Source organism: Anopheles coluzzii, chromosome 2 (assembly GCF_943734685.1).
Source record: "Anopheles coluzzii chromosome 2, AcolN3, whole genome shotgun sequence".
Taxonomy (NCBI): Eukaryota; Metazoa; Arthropoda; class Insecta; order Diptera; family Culicidae; genus Anopheles; species Anopheles coluzzii.
The window spans coordinates 6,642,833-6,660,022 of record NC_064670.1 but is presented as its reverse complement, the minus strand read 5'-3'; the positions used below and the strand labels follow the sequence as shown (position 1 = coordinate 6,660,022).

Below are 17,190 nucleotides of genomic sequence, written 5' to 3'. Positions count from 1 at the left end.
GGGGTTGTGGTCGCGCCGCTGACCCCAAGCGGCGGAGGTCGTCCAAACATTCGATGATTGGTTGCTGCTTCTCCTCTCTCTCCAGTGTTGTTGTTGTTAGTTTGTGTGTATTGGTTGTCCGATTGGCTGATCAGCGGCTGTGGGGCTGCTCATCTCCTCGCTACTGCTCCTCCGGCTTATCTGTATCGGCGATCGCAATGGCACGTGAAGTGACCTGCGTCGTGCCCTGAAGCATCCAAAGGGCGACATTGGCCTGGGTGGCAGAAGGTGACGCGGAGGTCGACCCCTGCCCGTGGAGAGGTTATCGGATTGGGGAACGGATTGCGAAGATGGGTTTGGAATTTTGTGCGCAAGTGCAGTTGGTAGGAGCTCCCGTGTACGGGGAAAGAGCAGCAGCAGCAGCAGGCCGTACACAATGTATCTGTGCACTGCTGCGGATCAAGTGAAGAGGGATGGGATAGGAATCAATCGGTTGTCCCAGAATGCCGTTTTTTTCGTTATCTGATGGAGCTGCTGACGTGCAGATATGCTTTTTTTCAGGTTCGAGTTTTTACGTTAGCTCACCTGCATATGATGCCATCTTGTTGGTTGCGCGCTGCACCTGCCGCCAGCACACCTTGTCAAAGGTTAACCTTTTACGCGCAGCGCTTCCGCACGGGTGACGGTTGTAAGCTTGCATGTAAGGTTGTTTTTTTGTCGTTTGCATAAAATTAAGCATCACCGGAGCAGCGGAACGTAGCGCGACGCAAAGGTAGCAAACGAAACTTTTCAAAACGGGTTAATTAATAAGAAAAGGGGTCTTTCTTGTGCTGCTTCAGCTGCTGAGCGTTGTGAAATAAACGTCTTTTATTTTATTTTGTCTCGTTGGCTCGTGAACCATCTCACGTTTGACACGTGTAATAAATAAAGCAAGCAGGCATTCGTTAAAATTCTCGCTTTGCGAAGGCAATTAAACAAACTAATAGAAAGCTACATTGATAATAAGCAACATTTAAGCGTACTGCACGGGTACTGCACCTCCAGTTTTGAGTAGCTGTAACATGAGTTTATGATAAGATTATGTTACCTTCCATCGACGTTATGCGGAAACATGCCGTTAATATTCGGGGTTTTTCAATCGATCCGTCGGTTTCAACAAAAGTAAAACAATCTTTTACGTTGCCCAATTTGGAGGACGCGTCCATTGAACGGTATTCTCATTCGCGCCCATAACCGTTCAACAAAATTGTGCACCAGATGCCGAATGGTGATCGCGTTGTTATTTCCTCCTCCTTTAATTTGCACCAGATCCATAACGTTTGCGCGGTGTTTAATTTTGAGCAGCTCTGCTTTCTTCTTTGCTACCATCCCCCCCCTCCCCCCGTGCTGAACCAAAATTGGCAAAAAAAAGAAACCAGTTTTTGATCGCTTTCGTGTTCAGCCGCCATGTCGCCGTCATCGCGTAACGCGTCCGTAACGCTTCCTCGTAACGGGGAACGGCCGGTAGGCGCCATTTACGGCGCGCATAATGGCGCGTTTCGATGGCTCTGCCGAGTGTCAAGGCGAGGCAGACGAGACCTGTTGGGGATGTGTGGTGTGTGTGTGTGTAGTTCGCCAGTGATCTTGTGGTTTTTATCGCACCTGCCACTGATCATTGTATAAACACACCCGTTACTGTAGTGTTGCTGCTGCTGCTGGAAGTGACGACAAGCTCATGATGATGATGATGATGATGATGATGGTGGTAATGATGATGAGCTAGCTGTACTTCTCCGTGCGCAGGTCCGTGCTGCTTCAAGCAGCGCGAATATCATTAATGAAGCAAACGTCTTCAGCTGGCGATGATGGGATCGCGTGTGCGTGCGTGTGTTGAAGCCATCGCCGCCATCCCCACTATAACCACCACCACCACGGTCCATTTTCATCTTCGTTTTCGATGGAATGGCGGAAGTCGCTGCGAACTGAAATTCCGACGCTCATCGTCTGTAACGAGTGGTGGTGGGTTGCTTGATGAAGTGTGTGTGTGTGTGGTGAGCAGAATGGTGGGAAATTTTCGAGTCGATTATGATGATGGGTTAATGTTGGTGAACGATCGTTTAACCCTTGAATGGTTTGTGGGGAGATAATGTTTTGTTTTTAAGAATTTGTTAAATGGATTTTTTGTAGTAAAATTCAAAAAGCAGTGATTAGTTGGAGCTTTTTTTATATTGTTAAACATACCTTGTCTAAATAATAAATCTAAATCCTCTAAAGAATCATTAAATTCTGTCAAAAAACATTGATTATACCAAACTAACACTTGGTAAAGGTGTGTAAATGCCCAAACATTGTTTTTTTTACATTTCTGTAACGTTTTAACCCTTCATTTCTTGCCGTTGGTTGAGTCTCTACATCCCACACCTCGCGACCTCTTCCGTCCATCCAAATGAATCTTGTCAGATCGCTCGGTAATTATGTGTGATTGCTCACCAACCCCATGGTGTACCATGGACGCCTTCGGTCTGAATTAAGCGGATTTTTTTGTTTCGTATTTGTTTGCTGTGTGTATTGTTTGCTTTCCTTTCTTTTTTGTTGCTTTCGTTACGACTTTTCATTGTCATGTTGGCAGTGTGTGGCGTTGTGTTTTCGCCCAGCGTAACAACCCACGACACACGGATTGTGTTGCGTTGCGAGCCGCGGCCAGCCGTGTGCTATTTGTTTTAGTCGCTCCGCTTTTGCTCCCCTCTGGTCTGGTTGCTTCCGAATGTTTCGCTGGTGCCGACGGCAGGAAATAAATGTTGTACGCAAGGTTTTGTCATCCCTGAAATAGCTTCCCCCCCCCCCCCTAGCTTCACACGGCGGCCGCTCGGGACCGCTCGGTCAATGCCATTGTTCGCCGGGAATGTCGTTGCTCATTATTTAACACATTTCGGTGTAAGGTGGGTGTTGTTAGTAAGAGAGTAAAAGAGAGAGGGAGAGAGAAAGAGCACCGTAACGCACCTTTGCTTAATTTTTTGGGTTATTTAAACTGACAGCAACCAACCCAAATGACACCCAGAGAGGGTGTGGTGGGGTGCAATCTTCTTGTGCCATTCCCGCTTGCCGTGTTTCAACTTTCTAAGAGTTCACCCACTCTCTACACTCACTACGCTTGCAGCAGCTACGGTTGGTGGTGGCCAAATTTATCGCCAAACGCACGCGTGTGGGTCTTAAGTTCAACCAACTTTGTTCGCCTTTCCTCACGATTATTTGGACGGATGACTAATTTAGCATATATCTTTTTCGAACACACAGACACAAACAGTATTAGGGGGGAGAGCGCTTCATTTGTATTGTTTTACTGCCTGCCGCGCCATCTAGCTGAGGTCACGGAGGTCTTGCGCTCAGGCGCTTATTCCCGGTGGCAAATTTGCAGTTATTTATGGGTATTTAAGTGATGACACTCGTAGAGAGGCATGTTGAGCCCGAGAGCAGAGCAGTGCAACAGAAAGGCATTGGGTGCTTTGTGCTTAGTTTTATTTTTCTAGGTCGTTATTTATGTTTTGCGGAAATAATAAAATGTGTGTTAAAGAACGATAGAAACCTCGTGGCATTGGGGAGCTTCAGGCATTGGAGTAGGAGGACTGTGTCTGTTAAATTTAGAAGTGTGTCCCCAACACGTTCGTTCAGTTGATGAAAGGGACACCCTCTATTTGCGTACACGACCGCACACAGCAAGTTGGACCGGGAAGAAGATGTTACGTCACTAGATGCACTGCGATTCTTGTGGGGTACGGGGTCTAATCTGGGCGGACAATTGTTAGCAACGATTGTGACGATCCGTTGGGGATTTAAGTTTTCATTATTATTGATGGAAAGATAAGCGGATGATGGCGCAGTGGAGGAGAGCAGTCATTCCTCCGTGTCAATGTGTTTGGGGTTTTGGTGCCACATGCTACGGCTTATCAGCGTGATTATGGATTGGGAAGGGATAATGGGCATTACACGGAAACAAAACATGTGATGGGAAAATCCCAAAAGCGGCTTATGCGACGTCATGGGTGTGATGCGTTACAATATCTTCAACTTATTTCAATGTTTTTGGTAACGTAATCATTTACTTAAATTCATCAGATGTCGTATTGAAGGTCTTCCTTTTTCAAAAGAATCGATTCTTTGAGTCCCCAACCTTTTGTTACCCTTTTTGATTAAATGAAGATTTGCATGTTTGTAGATATTTTGTGTGCATCTTTCATAATGTAAGTGTAAAACAGGCGACCCGACGTAACCTCGTTGTATCTTATCTATCACGTTTTATGCGTCAAACGCGCCTCTCCCATCCGCATCGCGTTTCGTGGTGCTTAAAGACGAGGATAAGGAAGGCTGCTGAACCAGATGAACCAGTTACATCGTATCGTCCCCCCAGTGGAAGTTTCATCAAACGCCTTCTCTCACGTTATCTTTGCTGATGTTCCATTGTGCAGCGGGCTAATGATGTGGCTCCGGTGTGATGTTGGAGAGAGAGATGTACTGGGGGGGGGGGGGGGGGGGGTGATTGTACGTAATGCATATCTCCCTGACAGTGCGTGCGTGTATCTTCTTGTGTGTCGAGATAGTTTTATTACATTTTTACACCACCAAACCTCAACCCAATCCTTGGAGTAGATGTTGAAGAGTCGCTTGAATCAAACTGAACGGATGGGTGAAAATGTTGAAGGTATGTCCTGGTAGATGTAGTCCGTGCAAAATCCCCCTCCCCCCCTGCCCGCGGGTGTCTCGAGCACCAATATCCGTAGTCCTTTCATTTACATTATACAACGAGACACCCTTCTGCTACTACTATTGCCGCTGCAAACACACAACCCTTTTGCTGCTGTGTACGCGCGGGAGGTGATGTAATTGGACGGTTGGGACTGTGGGGCCGTATCTTTACCCCGCCCGCTGACTCGACTTACTCACTGAGTGTTTCACTACCACCACCACCAGCAACAGCAGCTCCAATATCCTCGACGACTACCGCCGCCGCCGTCTAAAACTTTCTCTACACGTCCTTCAGTAGTTAGACAACTGACGCGGCAAGTGCACACACAAACGATGGCAGACCGCAAATATCGTCCAACAACACAACCCCTTCTTCTTCTCCTCCCCTTTTGCAACACTTGTTTGCCCCCTCCCCGTCCAACATGGCGACGGCGGCAGCGGTTGTGCCCTCTCTCTCTCTCTCTCTCTGCCCTGAAGCAGCGCTTGGCAAAGCGTCCGCTCGATGTTTCGTATCTTCCACCCGTCCTTCCTCATTCCTCCACTACCGGTCCCATCCCCTGGGCCCTGGGGCGTATCGTTTCGGGCTGTGCATTGTTTTACAGTCGCTCTGAGTGCGCTGCTGTCCCCTTTCGCATCCTGCCCCTGCTCTCGCATCCGCCGAGACACACCCGCATCAAGCGCCACAGGGTCGGTCGGGTGGTCCTCGCGCGTTTGAGCCGGTTTGAAGTGGAACCAATTTAAATGAATCCGGAATGTTGTATCGTGTGCTGTGTGGTGCTGCATTACCGCCGAGCACACAGCTGCCCACCACCCACTCACCCAAAGCAGCACCGTCAAAACACACACACAGTACTCTGGGAAAGATCATTTGCGTTGCCCGAAACCGCGCAAATGCGGAGTGTGCTAACGTCAGCGGGTTTGACAGGTGCTTGATTAATTATTATTTTAAAGCATTTTACATTCTTATTTTTGGTTTCAAACGAGAGCAAGTGGGATATTAAAGCACTCTTTGTACGAAGACGAACAATGTAGCATGTTTACTTGTATTTTGACAGCTGTGTCAACTGTGTGGCTACTGTCAAACTGTTTAGTAAGACAGAGAGGAGAATCCTTCTGTCAAAACGCTTGCACCGCATCGTGTGCACCCAAGGTGTATGTATAGTAGTAGGTGAAGTGATTCAGAGCAAATTGACATTTCACGACTTGACATAACAATACTGGGGGTTCCGGTATTAACATCGGAGAGGGCTGGAAAGGAGTATAGAACATTGTATGCGATTAGACCTTGTAAATAAATACATCTTGGTGTAGATCAAAGTGTATGTAGACTAGGTGGTCTCGTCCCATATAATTTTACAAATAATTTCTGAATTAAACAAAAACTTCATTTGACAGAACGGGTGCAATGAGTATCGATAGGAATGGGTCGTATTTCATAGTGCTGCTATGCTACGAAGTAGACAATAGTCTCCTCATCGAAGATATTGTATCGATTCAAAAATGTATCTTAATTTGTTCAGATTTGATTTAGCTTACAATTTCATGTGTTTTGAAAAACTTTTATAGAATAGAATGCAGATGTTAAGAGTGTTTTATGTCAAATTTCCAGAAAGCCTGTTCGGGCAAAACTTTTCCTCGTCCTGTCAAAAAAGTGAGTTTTAAATTTGGCTATTAAAAAGAGACTATGAATACCACCTGGTCTACATACACCTTGAGTAGGACTAAGAGGAGTCTGCTGTCAAAACGGCTGCACCGCACCGTGTAGACAGTCCTTAACATCTCGTCTCCCCCAGCCGGCTTTGTCGGTTGGGTGTGTTTGATCATGTGCAACATCGGCAACAGCCGGTGGGAGAGAGGGGGACACGTTTGCTCGCCTGCTTTATGGTTTCTGCTGCTCCTCCATTCCATCGCTGCCCGAGGGAACTAAAGCGAGAATCGGTTTTGCGCGCTTTAAAGTGCAAACCCACTGACATCGAGGCGCAGCTAGTAGCTCCAATAGTGCACCCGGGCAGAGAAGGGAAATGGGATTTGGCAGAAGGTGAACTAGCAACAATTCCACAACTTCCTTCCTGCTCACTCTCTCGCCTTTTCTCTCTATGGCCAACATTCCCACTTCCAAAACCACTTCGTTTGCGCAGCGGTGATGATGATGGGTCCCCCCTTCCCATCGTCGGTGCCCTTTCCTTCCGTTTCTGCAATATTGCAACCGTGGTGGTTCATCAAACGGTGTGTCATTAGAGCGACCGGGGCGTGTGCGGATAGGCAAACATTATTTGATGCACGGGAAGCGGCTGGTGAGGGTGGGCGGACCAGCAAGTATCTATTTTTAGACAGCGTGGCGGTGGCACAGCTCTCTCTCTCTCTTTCTTTCACTCCCAGCCTTCATGCGTAAGGGGTTGGCGGGGAGTGGCGCAGGAGAAGGCGAATGGTTGAGTGTTTTAAAGCAAACGACGGGAATGCGGCGCTCGTGCAAGACGTTTGCTGTCCGCTTGCCTCTAGCCTCTCTCTCTCCTTCCGCGGGTCAGAAACTCGCGCACAACCACCCATTAAGGGTCTCTTGCCGACTGGCTTGTGAACTGATTGGGTCCAGCCGCGCGCTAACCATTTTAGGTGGCTGAGGCGAGGCAGTTGGGGAGGATTGGGTGGGTGAGGGTCGCAGAACAAGACAACCATGGGGGGTGGGGGGCGGCGCGATGGGAATTGATTAAGCGCCGAAGAGTTTACATTATTTATGAGCCCGATGAAGCTCGTTTGAGGAAGGGGTGGGAGTGCGGGAGTATGAGTGGGGAGGGCTTGCGGGTGCAGTCGAAGGTGAAGGTGGTTCGGATTTTGGGGCGCGCGGAGCGCAGGCAGCTCGAATGAAGAGGGAGATATTGTTTGGGGTCGGATTAAGACACTAAACGCTCTGGACCACCTTCTCTCGCGCGCTCATACACACACCCAACGGCTGGTCGTGTTCCCCCCACCGGGTTCGGGAAGGTGATGGTCACCATGGCGGCTGCGGCGATGGTTGTACTGGGGGGCTAAAGACAACAACACCAAAGACGGCAACGTTTGTTCATGCATATTAAGTCCCCTCCTCCTCCCGCCCGCGCCTATGCTTCTTCCCGTCCAGCATGACAGGGCGAGAGACACAGAGATGAAATGCTACCGATTTTAATTGGAAAACAAGCGTGTGCGTCGTCTTCTGTGCTCGGCGTGGTCGTCGCTGAGACTACGTTGCTCTGACAGCTCTGGTTTGGTGTCGGAAGGTAGAGAAGAGAGAGGAGCGGAGGATGGATTGTGGTAAACACGGAATCGTTTTGTGTGTTGTTGATTACAGATTCAGATGCATTATTAATATGGTTGATTTAATACCTAAAATGTCGACCATTTTGGAGGGCACCACCGACATCACACAGGTATGGAAGCGCGGGATAGACGCGGTTTAGCCACTAGGAGGATCAGTTGTTTGACGTAGTATGTGTGGTGTTGGTGTTGTCCATCGATGTGGGTGGTATATTGGAGTTAAATAATCAAAACTGGATTTTGAGCTGGTACCAGTAATTAACCACCTTATAAAAATGATTATTTATCTTTTTGAATCATGTGTGTGTACTCGGTGTCGAATAGATTTGAACTCTGAACCTGACGTACGCATAACCGATTGCTTGACATGGCACCATCAAGCCGTGCTATATTTGTGGTGTTTGAAGTCGACTAGTTGCTTTTGTGCCAATGAATATTACTATACAAAGATTCAGAGAATAGTCTTGCTGTACGTTAAAACCTGCCCAAGCATACCCTCTGTAGTTTTCAATGCTGTAATTTAAATCGTAACTCTCACTGAAGACAAAATATCACGTTTCGCGCACGTAATGGCGCCCACCATTCAAGGAAATGACTCGTTTCGTGTTCATGATTCATAAAATAAGCGTTTGTGTGTGAAAATATCACACACTATCGCCGAGCAGCAGCAGCACATGTGTGAGATATAAATCATGTTCGTTTAGACCGTTTTGGGTTAAAATCACACAACTAAACCTCGTCTTGGCTGGCACTCCACACACTTCCCAAACCACACGGCGCTACGAGGAGTGCCGTCAAGCATGCAAGATCTTAGACGGCCGATCTAGCGAGCGAGAGGTGTTGTGTGCCGATCCTTCCGTGTGTCTGTTTCGAGTCATCGCACGTCTTCCTGCCCGTCAATCAGCACAATTAGCAATTAATCAAAGGTTTTAAAACGGTTTGCGCCGGAGCGCTCTGGCCCCGCTTCACGAAAACGCTGACCGAAGCAAAACGCCATTAACCAAAGTGGTCAAGAAAATGGCCTCTCACAGCCGTCTGTCTCCCCCCCCCCCCCCGCTCGAGGGTGTGAAATGGAACTGGTTCTGGCCTGTTCGAGGGGCGCGCGGCTCACCCTCGACATCTTCCGCGGGACGCGACGGGAGAAGCGGAATTGCTTTCATGGACAAGCTTATTAAATGAATGAGTGCTGCTGCTGCTGCCATGATGGTGCCGCGCTACCGCTGACTGCCGATTGTGTTTGTTGCTATAAAAAAACTGCGCTACAAGACGGACGTTGTACACCCCTGCTACTCCACATGCTTCCACCCCTCTTGTCGTCCAAACGAAACGGGACGTGGCAGGTTATAGGAGGAAGTGAGACACAGCATAAATCCAGATACACACACCCCAAGGGTGTTGTGTTGTTCTAACTGCACGCCATAAAAACACAAAGATCGCATATCATACTGTTGCGAGGGTTGTCGGGTCGTGTGTGTGTGGGTGTGCTAGCTTTCGGGGAGGTCCACTGAAATGATCCAAAGGGGTGGTGGTGGTGGTGGTGGGCCCAAGATGGGCGTAATAAATGTGTCGAGTGTGGCGATGGTGGCGAAGTGATAAAGTCTCAAACGCCGCGGCGGCGGCGGCACCACACGACGACTGATGCCGCTCGCAAAACCGTCGCAAACTGATTCCACTCACGAAACCTCCCTTGGACCCCCCCTTCACCCGAAACCGTTTATTCGTTTGGCGTATTTCTGGCGTATGCGCGTATAATATTTGTCGCGTGATGTCGCTTATTTACGGTGGGAATTGCCTAACCCTCAAGTGGTCAAGAGCTAAGAAAACGTTTGTTACTTCATTTTGTTAAAAATTGTAATATTATTTTTATTTTATTTAATTAAACATTTAAAAAAAATTAAATAATATTATATTTTTTTCATTTTGTGCTACCTGGCATTACTCATAAACATCGCATCCAATTGATCGATTGCATCGTCATTGTGACATCATTGGCGAGGTTATTTCCCAACTCGTGCGGCGGTATCCGTTCCTCTTTATCATTGCTGCCATAAGCAGTTGGTCGGTGTATCGAAGGGTTAAACCCTTATTCTCCAAAACCGACGACCACCCCGTTAACACCGCTGATAAACACATTCTGTGTGTCCGGCTACGTCCGGTTTGATTTCGTGATTTGCTTGAGGTGTTCCGTTCTTATCAGCGTGATATCGCTCGCCAGCTTGCCTTAATCAAACGAGGTGGTTTGTTTGATTTTCTCTCTTTCTCTTCTTCTCTGTCCTACTCTGCGCCCCCCCCTCCCCTCTCTCCCAAACCTTCCATAAATCCAGGATCCACCACTCACTCTTCTGCAACGGTTGTGGGGGTAAGGGCTTTACTGAGCCGGTTTAAATTGGCAAAATCTAACCACAGCTGCGCGCAACTGGGAGGAGAGACAGTTTTTGAGATTGCCCAACCATCGTGCGGGGCAGCACCACACGATGAGTTTACCCATTTGCCACCGGATTCGCGTTTGGTGGTCGGTTGAAGCTGATAACAAAAAAAAAACGCATTGGTTTACCTTTGTATTTTTATTGCACTTTAGCGCGCTGGGTGGATTTTTCTATATTTGTCCATCTAAATGACGCGGTGTAGTTAAGTTGGCTCTTGGAGTGGTGTCACGCCAACGGGTGACGGTGATGATGATGACACATTTGCGAAAGGGAAGCATTTTTTTTATGTGTCATATCGTTTTCCTTTACCCTCCACAACACATCTTATCTGGAGCGTAATGAAGTGATATTTGGCTTCATGCAGCAACAAACACGAGTTATTTGTCGAGTGTGCGGAGAGGGAGGCGGGTTTTGTGGCATGTGACATCGGAGCATGAGAGCACTTCTGTTGCAGTTTGTTTCCTCCATTCGTTAATTACTACGTTAATCGATAAGGGCGAAAAATTGCGAAAAAATGTATATTAAACAAATACTCAAATTATCGCAAAATTTGTGCTAAAATTACGATGTTTTCTGCAAAAACGTGTATCGCTACATATCGGTTGATTGATCACAAAAAAGGTGCAAAAAACCTCGAACCCCCCAGTAACAGGTGTATCTCATTCCAATGTCAGAGCGTTTTTTGCGTTTTCTTCGCTTCTTCCTGCCCATACGAAAGCCCCGTTATCATGACGAATAACGAGCAGAGGCAATATAATTAATTTATAATCGTTTTTTTTTATAATCCACGATAAGTTGTAGGAAGCGGGTCGGTCGGGTCCAGTCAACTGTGTAGGAAGCTGATTCGCTTCGATTGCGAATTGTTCCGTGATGTGTGGAGAGTTTTTTTTTTATTATTTTCGCCATGCAATTCGTTTTTAGTAGACAAAGACCATAGGTTGAATTGAATGCATTAATATGCTGCCAAAGCGTTGCTAAAAGAGTTATTTAACAGTTATTTCGTGGCTTTCCCTTCCATAATTCATAGACCTCCCTGGGTCGATGTCGCGGGGTGTGACGTGAGCTGTGTATCATATCTGGTCGATTTGTTTTTAGTTTGATGTGTTTGTGTCTGCCACTTGCCCAGTGATCGCGATAACATTGGGAGCACTTACATGCCTGATTGCATGTAATTAAATTGTAAATCAAGTTACATTATCTCGAATTTATGGTCGATATGGGGAGCGGGAGAGGAAATTCCACCGCATTACAGCGGGAATTTGGTTTCCAGTTCTCCTGTATCGGATGACGTACTCTCTCGCTAACAGCGGTAGATAGTGAACCAACGTGTTCACTTCGTCACATCGCGAGAGACGCACGAGGTTTACGTTTGGTCCAATGTTGATTCGCTGAAATTTCGATCCAATCAAAACAGAGTTGATTAAATCGTGTGCCTAAGATATTTTAATTATGAGTAATGCGTCATCATCGCGTGCCAAGTGTACTTATGAAATGATATTTGCACTCCAACCGTTTTGTCTAGCTACAGCATTAGAAACGCATGTTTAACATATGTCTTTTTCTATCCCCTTTTTCCATCCCCCCACAGATTCGTTCAATACCCGAGGCTCAGCGGAAATATCAAATCCGGAAACGCCAAAACACTCAGGAACGGTCGGCCACGTTCGTGTGCTACACGTGCGGTGCCGATACGCCGTCCTCGCAACTACGCTTAGTGTACTGCTGCCCGAACGCGGAGCGGGAACCGTACTACCCGTTCATCAAATCCCTGAAAGCACCGACCAATGCTAGTCCAATAAGTCCACAAGGTAAGCGTAACAAAGAGGCAGCAACTACCTGCTTGCTTGCTCCGACCGTTCGACTAACGCTGTGCTCTTGCACGTTTCTGGTGTCTTTCATCTGTGTTTCAGGGATGGTGCAAATATGTTCCACGTGCAATAAGAAGAATGCCCACCGAGCGGAGGGGGGCACGGTTAGCAATGTGGACGAACGTTATCCGTCGCCGACGAAAATGACGTCTAGTGTGATAAATGAGGTTGTACGATATAAGGTATGTGCCACGCTGCCGGAGCAAACTCGGGTGAAATGTTGAACTAATCATGGTTGTGGTTTGTTTATTTCAGCCTTATGAATTTGCCTCCGCACTGCCCGGCGGACCGCTGCGGGACCAGAAGGGTAATCGAAGGGATTCAAGACCAAATACACCACCTCACCTGCAAGGGCCAGTGGAAAATGGCCACGGTCATCAGTAAGTAGTGACGTTAAGCAATCTGCGCCCCAGAAAGTGAAGATGTAGTGGCAGTAGGAGATAGAAGGAGAAAGATGAATAGTATAGTGAATAATGGAATAATATTGATATGTTAGGAAATTGAGTCGCACTGTAGATAAAAAATGCTGAGCTTCATGTTCCAAAAAGATTCAGAATCGCAGTATTAGGCACAGTACGCAAATAAAAGCCAATTTAGTGTTAGATTGAGCGTATTTGCGAGTTCTATTCGCTTCCTTTTTTGCAACTTGTACGCACGTGTTCGATACTTCATTTTCTCATGGCCGTTGCCGTAGAATTCTCACAGATTGGCGTGCTAAAACATTTGGACAGATGCGAAACACAGTCTTGTCTGAAAACAGCATCTGTGTAAAGATGCTTATGTAGCGAAAACAAGAAGTTAGTTTCAACAGATGCTTTGTGGTACAAGTCGCGCCAAGCAGCTTTAGATTTTTTGTATGTTTCCAAGGTTAGCAATCGAGACAAAAAGATGAACGTCATTAGGGAATGGCAAGAATGTTTTACAAAATAGCGACATTGTCGTGTCCCTTTGCGTGACATTGCTTAAGAGTACAGGGTGATAGTGCAGATACAGAGATATCGTAGTATATCCGTTTGGTATATTGTTGCATTGCAACGTATCACTAATATGAAAGACAATATAACTTACCTCTTCGTGTACCTTTTTTTGTAGATGTACCATTTGTAAGAATACGTTTCCTGCCACATCGATGGAGTATCTGTCCACCAGTGCCGAGCACATGAACTCGCACGCGATGCATTTTCCCTGTCTGAAAGGGAGCAACGACCAGAGCCGGGTGCTGGCGTGCAAGAACTGTGTCGAGAAGCTCACGGTCCAGTGGGAAACGATGGACGCTCAGCGCGTCCCGCTCGAGCACAGGAAGTACATCATCCCTTCGCCAACTCCCAACTCTGCCTCGATATCGCCGGGCGGCGGCAGCCTAGTTCGGCCGCAGTCTAGTGTCGGCGGTACGCCCCCGTCCACACCGGCATCCACCGTGCCGAGCACCTCGGTGTACTGTTTCATCTGCGGGTTGCATTCGGAGCTGAGCTTCGCCCGTTTGCTGTATGCTAACAAGGAGGTAATGATTCGCGTGGAGATTTACGCGGAGATTATTGTAACATTTTTTGTATTTTTTGCATTACATTTCGCATTGTTTATAGGGATCTCGGCCTTACTTCCCGTTCCTGTTGAAGCACAAATCGCCACCGAATGCGGAGCAATTGCGTGGTGACAGTTCGGCGCTGGTGTGTACCTTCTGTTACCACTCGCTGCTGAACCAATGGCGAAAGTAAGTATTCATTTAATTGTTTCTTTTGTGTGTCCTTCTGCCGAAAATACTTTTCAACTTCAACATTCCCTTTCTTTTTTTTTAGATACGAGGCACAAAGTAGCAACCCTCCACCGAGCGAGCGGGAGTACAACTTTCACGATTACTGCTGCCATCTTTGCGGCATTACGACGTACCGGAAGCGCGTACGGGCACTTCCAATACGGGAGTATCCGTTTGTCGCCAATCGTAAGTGTGATGGCATACTGCTGGAAAACGGTGACTATGCAGTGGTATGCCTGGATTGTTACGAAAGTTTAAGGTACGTTTAACGCGAAATGAAACATTCGTGCGGCGAATAGAATGGCAGGACTGATGTTGTTTGTTTCAACCCCATAGGCAACAATCGGCCGAGTACGATCGGTTTGGTGTGGCGATTGAAAAGCGAGAGTACAACTGGGTTGCTCAGCCGCCACCACCAGAGGACAGTCCGGAGGTGTCGGTAGCACGCCTACCGAGCGGCGAACGGTCCGACAAGGCGATCAAAAATGTAAGCCAACGAGTCGGTAACGCTGGTTGGACGGTTGAAATCTAACGGAGCAATTCGTTTCTTTTTATGGGTATCTTTCAGTCTCAGGGTGGACTTCGCTCGGCACCAAATAAGAAGAACTGTTCGCCGAAGGTCACGAACGACAAACGAGATGCACGTGAGTAGATTTTGTATTGCATTGTAGGGTCGTTTGGAGTATTCGCTAAAAATTAAGAAGAATTTTGTATGGATTGTGGGGCTTTATCAATTATTATCAATATTTCCAATTTTATTTCGACTGAAATTTGGTGGCGCTGATTTGAACTTTCAGCTTTGAAAACGATCCCGAAAGCTTTTCCCTGACAGTTGTATACTAATTTGTGTGCAATACACACTGCGGGAAGTTCGCAGGGCGGATATGGATCGTGTCCGAAATAAGCGGCATGAACGCAAAATCCGCTGCCACACGTGAGGGCGCCACCGGTTTTATCCTTACAGTGTTGCTTACAGGTTCGATGGTTCGCTGCAACCAACGAGAACGCATCTTGTTCTTGCCGCCCTTTCACCACGTCAAACGGGACTCCGTTTAGCGCTGTGCGAGGCAAGCGAAATCCTTTGTGTTGTGCAGCGGTACGAGCAGTACCCATCCTGCCGGTGGCAAGCGATAGCGGAAGCATAGAGAGGGAGGAAAGGAAACTACACGCAAGTGCAAGCGTGCGCGTTAGTGGCATCCGTTCGCAGTGGCCCTGCGAACGGAGCGACGGTAGCAGCATTGTTTGTTTTTGTTCCAATCCCGTTTGCACTGCACTCGATGGGGTGATATCCGCTGCCAGTCGGCCAAGTATCCTTTCTCGAACGCGGTGCCGTTGCCGTTGGTTCACCTTTGAAATGCGCATGTGTCCGCACGACGGTTTATTACACCTTCTACCCACCGTCTTCTTCTGCCAACACCCCGCCCTGTTATGGTATTCATTTATCCTTTCGTAAGGATACTTGTTCTTGATGCTCTCCCTCTCTCTCTCTCTCTCTCTCTCTCTCTCGCTTTCTCTTGTGGTGCGACGAGCAGTGATGGCAAATTGGAAAACGTTGTGTGCACACGTGCCATCATCTAGCGCTGTGTGCGTGTCGATGTGTTTGTGTGTCGTCATCTCCATCAATTTTCTCTGCCCTTTTCTTCTACCCCCTCCCTTGTCGCCCGCGTCCGTGCAACATTTAGGGAAAAGACAAGAGTCTGCGCAAATTACTCCGAAAAGAGTGTACAAATTACCATAAATTGGTAAGAAAAACCACAACACGAAATCGGATAAACGGGGGGACGCTTTAGCGCATTTGGTGTGTGTGTGTGTGTGTGTGTGGGACGGCGTGTGAGGTGTCGCTTGCTTGGTTATACCCGTGATACCCGTAACGGATGAGAGAGCAATAAATAGAAAGAGAGAGAGAGAGAGAGTAGAGGGAAGGCGAGAGTAGCCATATCGTCGACACCGTATCCGTTTGATGGTTTCTTGGAGCTAAACAAACAAAGCATAAACATAGCGCTTTGGTGCTCGTGGTCAGAGGCACACACAAACACACACACACACACATACACAAGGCGCCATGTACACAATCAATGGAAGAGAAGATGCAAGTGGAAATGAACCCACCAAACGCGTTGAGAGGGAACAAAGAGAAGCGGAGAGAGAAAGAGAAAGAGAAAGAGAAGGAACGAGCAGAAGGCTAAGGTTGTCTTTGTTGGTTTGCTACAACAACAACCCACAAATGGCAATAGCAAAAACGCTGTATAACTTTTCGGATTTTCAACCTTCTGCCAGCCCATAAGCTCGTGGAGGAAGAGGGGGGTGAGCTGAATGTGGATGGTTGTGGCTTTCCACGCAGTACACAGGGAGCGGAGTGTTTGGTGCGCGTTCATTTCGTATTCACCTTTTTTTCGCCTTGGAAAAGAAAGATCGATTACCGACGTGGTTTAGACTGGAAGGAAAAACATGAACTAATTTGTGCAGATTGTGCGCGCACAATCGCCCCCTGCGCCATTGCTCGCTCGGGTGGGTGAAGTTTATAATTCATGGGAAACACCGCCACACCTCAACAGGGGCGATATGCGAAGAAGGGTGTTGATTCGACAAATGGGAATTAAAATTTCCGCCGTCCTTGTGTTACGTGGGGAGGATGAAATATCTGCGTATTAATTTGCGACAAATACAGTCAATTCCGTGTGGCTGCACTGTGGGTAGTAAAAAGCAGACTCAAAACAAGATAATCATTTTCTACACGTCCTTTCAGTGCTTTGAAAAATCGTTCCATAAATCAGCAGAATCAGAGATACTGTTCTGTGGAATGTACCGTGATGTGAATGAATTGCAGCTTATGATAATAGTCTCGTTTGATAAATGTGGTTAAAATGAGAACCACCAGCCCCGTTAGGGCAGTGTGGAGCTGTTCCTCCACCATCCGGAATTATGCAATCATCGCAGCAATCATCTTATCGGATTATGACAAGCTATTTCCGAAGCCGGACACTTCCTGAATTGCGATCAGAAAGGATTAGGGTAGATATAGTGGCGTCGGACACGTTACAACTGCTCTCAGCGCTAGTCGGCAAACGGCAGCTTTCTTCGCCTTTACAGCTACACCAACCACCAGCCTCTGCATCAAGAACGGGGCAAAACACACAACATCTCCGACGACATGTTT

General features: G+C 47.4%; 1 protein-coding gene across 5 annotated transcripts in view; it reads left to right on the top strand.

Annotated features, from left to right (window-relative positions):
• The window catches only part of LOC120951690 (uncharacterized), an 86,595-nt gene that overhangs the window by 28,493 nt on the left and 40,912 nt on the right, over positions 1 to 17,190 (top strand). For all 5 annotated transcript variants that reach the window (XM_040370526.2, XM_040370525.2, XM_040370522.2 and 2 more), the window contains exons 5-12: positions 12,001 to 12,220; positions 12,323 to 12,462; positions 12,536 to 12,660; positions 13,373 to 13,781; positions 13,864 to 13,991; positions 14,077 to 14,292; positions 14,370 to 14,520; positions 14,602 to 14,677. In XM_040370526.2, coding sequence (XP_040226460.2) covers positions 12,001 to 12,220; positions 12,323 to 12,462; positions 12,536 to 12,660; positions 13,373 to 13,781; positions 13,864 to 13,991; positions 14,077 to 14,292; positions 14,370 to 14,520; positions 14,602 to 14,677 — 1,465 coding nt within the window. The remainder of the gene's footprint in view (positions 1 to 12,000; positions 12,221 to 12,322; positions 12,463 to 12,535; positions 12,661 to 13,372; positions 13,782 to 13,863; positions 13,992 to 14,076; positions 14,293 to 14,369; positions 14,521 to 14,601; positions 14,678 to 17,190) is intronic.